Raw genomic sequence first — 10,212 nt, forward strand, 5'->3', positions numbered from 1 at the left:
TTCAACTATGTAAAGAACAAAGTATTTCAGAAGAATATTTTATTAATTCAGATCTAGGATGTGTTATTTGTGTGTTCCCTTTATTTTTTTGAGCAGTGTATATATATATATATGTGTGTGTATATATATATATATATATATATATATATATATAATGATTTCTCTCCATTAGTAATACCCATCATTTTTATCAGCATGATCAACCCTACCAGGCACTATGCCTGGTTTAGTAGAGCTTATCATGCTGACAGGGCCGCTTTAAGTACCAAATTGGGCCATGCCCTTAAGGGGCTAACGGCCAAACAGGCAAGTTGTTAAGGGATGTTTAGTAGGGCAGTAAAAATGATATTTCTACAAGAAGACATCAGTTTAGCTCCCACCTTTGCCAGTGTTGCCAGTGCATGCGAAACAAGAAACTTGGGTAAAAGCAAGGGACTTAAAAATTGCAAAGAGGTGGCTTAGATTATTTGGAATTTTAATTGTGATTTATTTTATTTTGTTCTTCAGATTTATCTCCTCATGACTGAGTGCTGGAATAACAACATTAGCCAACGTCCTTCCTTTAAGGATCTCACAATAAAAGTGGAACGAACATGGGACAATATGGGAGTATGAGGGGTTACATGATTCACTTGTGGACAGAGCCATTCTGCCAAATAGAATCTAATGTATCTTTGAAAATCTCTTCTGATATGGACAAGTCTTTCTTGTTCTGGAATGAAAACATCCATGACATACACAGCTTCTGTGCTAGCCACGTTTGCGTAAATAGAGCGAACACGTGCTCGTAGCTGAGCCGTCACATCTAGTTCTTCAAGCAGAACAGCCGGAGAAGACATGGAAGATCATTGTGAAGAGACAAGTTCATCTTGATCTGTGAGGAGGGTTCTGAGTGCACAGAGTATTTGTACAGTTGTAGACTTTACATGACCTTTTTCAAGGGCTTATGTTGAATCTAGCACACATTGGGCATTTGAATATGTATATTGGTCATTTTCTGTAAATTTGCTGAATAATAAGGACATATTTAATACATTTTGGACAAATTTAGGTATGTGCCCATCATACCCAGTTTCTAGCAATATGAAACCTAAACAACAAGGATTATCTCCTATGTGTCACGTTAAAGGGATCAAGCATCACCATTTCACGCTTCCTCAAGTGCTTTTAAAGGAATGGGACAAACATACAGCCAGAAAATAGCTTTGGGTGTGTATGTACGTATGTGTGTGTATAATATATACACTCTTGTCTTCTATGCCTGCCACTTAATGATTTGCGTATGTACAGATACATTATTTTTTTCCGATTTGTCTTTTAATCCCAGTAAGGTGCAGTGATTTCAGCCTTGTTATGACACAGGCTGCGATGGACTAATCACCATATTTGGTTGCTCTGAAAACAGCATTGAAGTTTTTTTATGGTTTGCATACAGTCACTTTGACACTTCACTTCAAAGCACAGTTGTCTGTAAGTCTTTTCCGCTCCTAATTTAGCTCAACAATACAACTTGTGTAATGGAGGAAAAAGAAGTGCCATAAATGTCTAAGATGGGCATACAGCTTTAAAGGGGGTTTCCAGACTCCTGAAGGCTTTATGTCACTATGATCCTGTAGAAGTAAGGTCAAACAGAGGCGCACAGCATTATAAATCATGATAATGCCGTGCGCTCCTGCAAGTCCAGAACGGGGGACCACGCTCACACATGGAGCGTGATTCCCACAATGGACTTGCTCGTGTGTAACAGCCCTTACAGTGCTATGAGTCATCCCCTAAGAAATTAGCTTTCTCTTATTAGGTGTTTTTTCATAAATCAATGGAAATTACAGTACTTTGTTTTGGTTTGCACTTCTCAGAAGAGAGCTTCAGCTTAAGGCGTGATTCAGGTGGCCATTCCATTTTCCATCTGCAAAACAGATGTGTCTGGATATGTTTTTTTTTTAACTTTCATTTGGATGAATGAGTCTCAGATGGAAAACAGACATGAATGGCGCATGCCACAAGCTTCATTCACACTTTGTGTGGGTTTGGTGCCGAAATCCATGTGGATTCTGATTCCTAGTGTTGTCAGTTAAAGGCCGTGACACCATCCATACTACTGCAGGTTAATTCTAGATTGCACCAAGAAAAGACATGAGTCTAAAGCCACAGGTAGAACCATTACATTCAAACTGTAAAACCGCGGCAGGGTCAGCCTTGGGTTTCTGGTGCAGATTTTGCCACTGGGACTTACATTAGCAATGTTCAAACTGAAGTGTGAATTGCAGCATTTACTTTAATAGGTCTGTGTTCTATAAAGGGTGCAGCCAGGATAGCATAGCACATGGACAGAAATTATTGCCATCTAAATTAGGCCTAAAGACGTTTCCTGGGATTAAAACAAAGGTTTGGGTTTTAAAAAAATTGTCTATGGGCTGTGTCAGTTATTTGCTTAAATGGGGCTGAGTTGCAATATTAGATCCAACCCAAGGAGGAGAGTTAGCACTGTTTATGAAAGGATGGGGCAGCCTTTTTTTCTATTTGAATTTAACCCCTTTAAAAGTGTGTTGCTAGTTACCACTGTGCCTTTTGTAAATGCACATTCAAAGTGTTACACACCTACAGTCGGAAAACAAGAGCTAAAGGACCAGTAAGGTGACCTCGCATAAAGAGTTGTGAATTCTGCGTGTGAAAGACTTACCCCTGTTGTAAGAGTACAATGTAAACCTCAAGGCCACACAACATATGCCTGGTTAAAGGATGCAAATCCCAAAAATCTAGGCAATGAATTGGTGTTATAGCATTTTTTAAAGACTAGTAGACTAGTCGGAGAACTGTGCACATTTTTTTGCCATTTACAACCTATTGCTAGTTGTTAATTGTCTCTATACACTGTACCCAGCGTAAGGGTTTGGTTTGACTTTTCTTTTAGCTTTATAAATTATCAACTGCAAGTTATCACTCGAAAGCGGGTCTAAACTTATATATTAATGACATAAAACGAATTGTGAAATGAGAATAGTGACTTTGTAACAGCTATTTTTTGTGCAGATTTTTCCAGTTCCCCGAGTGCAGCTCAGCAATGGATGCTTTCAATCAAGCTGTTATGGCTAGGTCAAGGGACAGATATATGTAAAATTATAACACAATAAGATATATAGAAAGCATTATTTTACATTAAAGACATACTTAGTACGTGTTTTCAAAAGTGCTACTTAACCATATGCCTGTATCCCTATACATGTCTGCCTTGGACTCCAATTGTTAACATAAAAAAGATATTCTAATTCTATGTATACTATGGGGGAGATTTATTAAAACTGGTGTAAAGGAAAACTGGTTTAGTTGCCCATAACAACCTATCGGCTTCATCCTTTCATTTTCCAAAGGATATCTGAAAATACAAGCTGATTAACTGCTATGGGCAGCTAAGCCAGTTTTCCTTTACACCAGTTTTGATAAATCTTCCCTAATATGTATTTTTTTTTTCTTATTTTCATACTGTTGTATCCAAAACCATATTTGGATGACATATGTCTAGTTGATGGAAGTCTTTGGGCATGTTAAAGGTGTACATTATATTGTTAATGCCCTAATGTGGCATAAACTAGCCTAATATATCAATACAAATAGTGCATTTCCTTACAATTACAATGAAAACAATCAATAATACATACAAAAAAATGATTGTTATAGTTTTTAAACTTGTTTTTGTCTGATTTATTCTATTTAATTAGAACCTTCTGCTGTTACTACATTACTTTATTAATTTGCCATTGCTTGCTTATGAGTGAAGATCTAACTGGTGAGGCCCCCATAAACCTAAATATGAAGGGGCTGATGTATTTTAGCACTTCAGTGCCTTTAAAGTTTTTTCCTTCCATAAAGGCACTTCCAGCCACCCACTAAGCAGAGGACTGCACGTGGCCCCATTCACTGACCATGTGGCAATTTTTTAAACCACTTATCTTTGGGTGGTGTGAAAAAATACACCACGTAAATGTAGCTTTAGTAAATATGCTGATTGTTCTTAAAATATATGATACACACATGACCCCGGACGTAGCCATGGAACTCCGAATGAAAACATCCATTATTATAACTACTACATGTGCTAAATGACCAATGGTCAATAAAATTCATATTGCGTAGTGACTTTTTTAGGCGTTGTCCAGCAGGATAAAACTTTTTAGGAAAGCGGCACTATGCAATAAGAGAAGTAATACCTCACTGTTCCCCCACTGCAGTTGTCCCAATGCTTACCGAGTCCCCACTTTCAAGTCTAATCTCGAAACACAGGAAATTGATGGAAATGTCCGCTCAACCAATTAGCAGCCTCAGCTGGTGATTAGCTGAGAGGGCATTTCCTACATGGTCCTGTTAGTGGAGACCATCAGGGACCTGGTACACTTCGGAACAGCAGCAGCTTCTTATCACACAGCAGTGACCTGCCGCAGCTAGTGATTAGCCGGGATAGCATTTTATGTGTGTCAAAACTGGACCAGGACGCAGAGCCAAGAGGAGAGCAGCATCGGTGGGGATAAGTGAGGTGAGAATTGCTTTATTTTTTAACCCATACTGCCCCTTATCCATTTATTTTGCAGGACAACCCTTTAATGAGTAAGCAACAAAAAAAAAAAAAATTCTACTTATATGAGAAAAAAAAATCCAAATAGCCATGATTAATTATATAGCAAAAGCTGTGGATCACTTTCTTAGTATCCTACAGTAATTCTAATAGGCCTACAGTACCTTTGTGATTTGCAGCTGACGCCCAGCACAGCCAGGTCTGTGCTTGGGGTGTTAGGACATTGCTTACAGATTTTCTGCCTCCATTTTTATAAACATGAAAACAGGACAGTTTACATTTGTTACATTTTTTCCTTATTTAGCCCATTTCTTGTAATATTGAAGTGACACCGTACTTTGGGCAAAGTGTCATAACGACATAGAAAGTTTGGATCAGTGGGCGTCCGAGCACTAAGATGCCTGCCGATCTCTAGAATGAGGAGAGAGAAGCACTCTAATAGCAGTCTGTCCTCAATGCAGGAGACTGAAGTTTTCCCAAAGTACTGTGCCACTTAAAGGTTGTGTGCTGTATCATCTCGATTTTCATCCATATTCTTACCTTCTCAAAGCAAGTCAGTTATTGTCAGAATATGATGTAGCTTGTAACTCCATTTTAAACTTAAAGGGGTTGTCCGGGATTGAGGACTTTGTTCCATTAGTACAAGACAGACACACACATAACATACATCCATGTCCTACCTTTTCCACATGTTTCTTATAGGAAATTCTTCGCCGGTAGTGTTGTTTTCCTAGACTCGGTGAGGTACCGTGTTCCTTGCAGGAGCGCTGAAGCCTCTTCTTCCGGCTGCATAGGGAGCCTGGTGACGTCACCGGCACTGATGGGCGGGCTTTAGCGCTGCTCTAGCCAGTAAAATGGCTAGGGCAGCGCTTAAGCCCGCCCATCAGAGCCGGTGAGGTCACCGAACACACTGCCGAACGGAAGCCTTCTCCCAGCAGTGTGTTACTGTAAACAAAAGAGCCTTTGCCCTGCGTGATTTAGCGCAGCACAAAGGAGAGCATCGGAGCATGAACTGCTCCAATGCTCAAGTCAGGAGAAGTTGACTGGTGTTGACAACTAATTTTGCTTTACTTTTCTTTTATGGATCTTTCACATCACTTACTCACCCACTCTCTTCGACAAACATAATCCAGAATAATATTCTTCTGGAATATGTTCAATAATAGTTAATGGATGGGTGAGGAATAAAGTTTGGGAGGATCACAAGGATCAAAGTGCATTATTTAGCTGATATAGTGTGCAGGCTGAAAAGAAATTGAACTGCATGACAAAGTATGATGAGAGTGAAGAGCAGAATTACAACAAGCAAACAAATTTGTGTTTTTTCACCATTTAAAAGGATTATTCAGCTTTAATTGCACATGTCCCCAATCAGTAGCATACCTGTAATGGAGGCAGACCATGCAACTGCTACGGGGTGGTCTGGCACTGGACTTCTTTTCCCAGCAAAAAAAATTTTTTATGAAGCAGCCATTAGGGGGAGAGCAATGCAAAGAGACTATTTTAGCTTCCAATCCATTAAATAATTACAGTAATTCCTATGTACTGAGCTCCCCCTAGTGTTGGCTGCAGGCAGTCAGCTTTGTAATAGAAGGGAAGCAGATTTATCAGTGTATTTTTACCAGTTGTCAGGTATACATACATTGAGAAATATGGTATTCAGAATAAGTGTGATATTTATGAAGCTCCTATTCCACTTTTTCCGACATTTAAAAAGTCATCCTCCACCTCGCCCACTTTATCCAACTTTTTCCGAAGTTGGATAAAGTGGGTGAGGTGGAGGATGACTTTTTTTATCACAATTTCTTTTATGCCTAATTTTAAAAAAGTAAACTGGGGCGTTGCATTTTTTGTTGCCTGGGAGTGATTGACACACGCCTACTGGGAAACCATTTAGGGCAAGGAACCCTATAAGATCAGTGTACACCCGTGTCCCCAGGAGCTAATTTGGGGTTATCAATTTTAAGAACTCCCCTAATATAAAGCGTACAGCAGTAGGACATGTGTCTACACATGTGGTCCTGCAGACCTCCAGTATGGAAACCTGTGTTGGAAGCTCTTTAGTTCATATATACCCATCTGGAACAGGAAACCGTTCAGTTTTTTTTGTTTTGTTTTTTGCTACTTACTTTACCAGTCTGAAAGGAAAAGATTCTTTATATGCTTACAATCCAACCTTTTCATGTTAGATTGTCTACTATTAGCAGATTTGTATAAATTTTTATGTATCCTAAAAGCAAGCCCCCATTGTTTAGCCTCTGCAAGTGGCCGCAGTAGTATATAAATCTAGCGCATTCATATAGAGGATTTAAAAATTTACATAAAGACGCACAACTTGATCCAAAAAGGAATTGTCTCTGTATACTGTACTGGTCTCACATTCATTCATAGGTATTGGTGGTGAAAGACTATCATATACCCAGCACACTTTCTCTCTTATTACGAAGGGCATTTAGTTTTGCAGTTGTCTGAAAATGACAGAATGACTCAGTATATGTACTGATGTCATCAATTACCTCAGAATATTGTAAATGTTATATTTAACTTGTTAGAGGTGCCAGTATCTAGAGTCGAGCAGGTTTATGTTTAGATTGCCTCAAGTCTTAGTTTTGAGTCATCCCAAAAATAGGATCTTCTGACATGTCTGATTCTTATTAGTCACATTAGTGTAAGTCCCTAGCTGGGACCCCACTGATGTCCTGAAATTACAAATTTAGCAGAGAGAGGGCAGCAAATATATGGCCACCGCTCTACTGAAATAATTGGGAGTTATGGAACCCTAAGAGTGGGAATGCGCCTTTATACCATTTTACATGTTTCTCTGTCTTTTTACTGCTATCGCCTCTACTTGTACATAGCTTGGACTTGTTTTTTAATACTCACCTGCTTTTGTTTATATGTTAAGGTGAAAGAGCAATTTCTATGTAAAACCGTGTAAAGAATGGATTTGTAAAACCTATTTTATGTCTGTATATTATTTCTCAGGGACATGTAAATACTTCTATATGTAGTTTGAGATCTTCCAAAAGTAGAAGAAAATTAAGTGGCTTGTTCTCTTAAAAGAATATAACCCTTAGAAGTGATTTTTTTTTTTCCTCTCTTTTTGTTCAGAAGTGCTTTTTAAGTTGTGTGTTTTTATTTCTGGAAGGAGAGGTCACTATTGATTGAGCTGTGTTTTCCGTGACTTTATGCCACAGCTATTGATTATTTTATTTGGAGCTGTATAAGTAAAAGCGCTTTAGCTTTAATAAACCATTTTTTAAGTAATAACATGTATGTTATATATTTTAAATCTGCCTTTAGACAACGGTCATGCTTTGCTTTTTTAACCTAGTACCACAAATTAGCTACTGCTAGTCTGAATGCTTAAAGGGGTTTTCTACTTTCCGTCAAGCCACTTCCTTAGGGCACATTCACACAACCAATATAAAAAGTTGACACCGAACTCTGCTTTGGTTCCGACTAGTACCTCGGAACTGAAGCCGAATTCAGTTTCAAATTTTAAAGTGGTTTTCCACTTTAAAAATCAACTACCAAAGTTATTCAACAAAGTCACGCGCGACTTTGCAAATAATTTACTTAATCTCATCTCATGCTTTCTAATACTGTACGGAGACGGATCTCCGTTCAGTAGTATTCAAAAGTTTTGAACTAAGCGACTTCGGATGAAGCACCCGAAGCTCGCTTCGCTCAACACTAATACCGTTTTTTTTCTCCTTGAAGCACAAACATGTATTTGCTTTCCCAACGTTCATTAAATTTACTTCCTTCTGCACACGTCCCCTTTCAATTTTAATAAATTTTATTAATTAATAATTATTCGCACATCAGTGTTTTAGCACGGTCCGTGGGTCCGTTTTTTTTTGCACGGATGCATGCTCTATTCCATGTTCACGGACCCATCACACCCATTATATTCTATGGGTCCGTGAAAACCACGGATGCCTTCCGTGTTGCATCTGTGTTTCACGGATCATTAGGAAGAGATGCTTTAAAAAAAAAATATTTCAGCTGTTCAGTGTCAGTGAAACACGGATGGCACACGGATTCTTCACGGACAGCTTCACAGATGCATCACTGACCACTCACGGATTTGAGCACGGACACGGACGTGTGAATGAGGCTTTAGCAGGGAAAGAGTTTTTGGACATACCTTCTCAATGGGCTTGGCACAATGGATTATTCTTTTTTTTCTTACTTGTTCATTAACATGTCTAAAATGTCATAGAAAACTGATCCGTCCCCATTGACTTACATTGTGTGTCAGAACGGATCCGTTTGGCTCAGTTTCGTCAGACGGACACCAAAACACTGCAAGCAGCGTTTTGGTGTCCGCCACCAAAGCGGAATGAAGATGGAACGGAGGCAAACATGCATTCCAAGTGGATACTTTTTCATTCAGAATGCATTAGTGCCAAACTGATCCGTTTTGGACCGCTTGTGTGAGCCCTGAACGTATCTCACAAACGGAAAGCCAAAACGCCAGTGTGAAAGTAGCCTAACTTTGCCGGCAGCAGATTGTGGTGTCTAAACAGCACTCTACAATTTGGGGTTTTCTCTTTAGAAAAGGATTCTCAGTTCCATGGTTATCTGTACGACGGATACGGATCTCCCAACAATCATGTGATCTGTCTCATGATTCCTGTACACACAACTGCTTCTACTGGACCCAGTGATCAGCAGTATAGAGACTATAAACCCACACTGTGCAGTTACAATAGCATGGCTTTAACGCAGCGGGCTACACCCTATTTACACTGCAAGATCGATAACAAATTATTATAATACCATCCCAGCAGATGTCAAACGTTGCAAATCATTTTATTCAGATATAAATAGCCACATGGTAAGGTGTCCGTTATTTGTAGGATAAAATGATAGTTTAAATATTTTTTTCAATGAATATTAAAATTAATACGGTATATTGCATAATGTACATACAAAAAATATTTGTTGTAATGAGGATCTGTCACCTCTCCTGACATTTAGTAACCACTTGTATTCCCAATGAAATAATTCTGGGGCATCTTCCCTTATAACTGTACCTTGTGATTTTCCTTTGTTAATACTTCTAAAATGTTTGAATACATTGGCAACAGGGTGTTAACTTAGGTAGGTACCTACACAGGCTGACATTGGTGGGTTGTACAGTATCATTGTGTAATATACCTCAAACTGGTAACATTCTGTTGCCAATTCATTCGCACATTTTCGTAGGAATAGCAGATTAAGGGCTCATTCATGTGACAATATGAATGAGTCCACATCCGTTCCACAATTTAGCAAAACAGCTGCGGACACATTCATTTTAATGAGGCCGTAAAAGATGCAGACAGCATACCATGTGCTGTCCGCATCCGCTGTTCCCTTCCTCGGCCCCCAAAAAAGATGGAGCATGTCCCATTCTTGGCCACATTCGCATTTCTATAATGGGCTGCCCGTTCCGCAACACATCAGAGTTCTAAAAAAAAAAAAAAAGAGATGATCCAGTATTATTACAAATATTTCATAAAATATACATGTCAGGAGTGCTGACAGGTCACATAGAAGCCTTGCATTCACCTGAATTACTAAAATGATCAAGAAATGTTCCACAGCAAAAACAAAAAATGATTTATTGACAAAACTGTTAGTCACATTTACAT

The 10,212-nt window shown here is 38.9% G+C and overlaps 1 protein-coding gene across 2 annotated transcripts in view; it reads left to right on the forward strand.

Moving 5' to 3' along the window:
- Positions 1-1,518, forward strand: part of JAK2 (Janus kinase 2) — a 344,639-nt gene extending 343,121 nt beyond the window's left edge. Inside the window, exon 24 of one of the 2 annotated variants that reach the window (XM_040417135.1) lies at positions 508-1,518. In XM_040417135.1, coding sequence (XP_040273069.1) covers positions 508-615 — 108 coding nt within the window. In that variant the 3' untranslated portion in view covers positions 616-1,518. The remainder of the gene's footprint in view (positions 1-507) is intronic. The other variant, XM_040417134.1, reaches the window with a different exon arrangement.
- Positions 1,519-10,212: the final 8,694 nt, after the last annotated feature.

The sequence above is a fragment of the Bufo bufo genome, chromosome 2 (genome assembly GCF_905171765.1).
Source record: "Bufo bufo chromosome 2, aBufBuf1.1, whole genome shotgun sequence".
Lineage (NCBI taxonomy): Eukaryota > Metazoa > Chordata > Amphibia > Anura > Bufonidae > Bufo > Bufo bufo.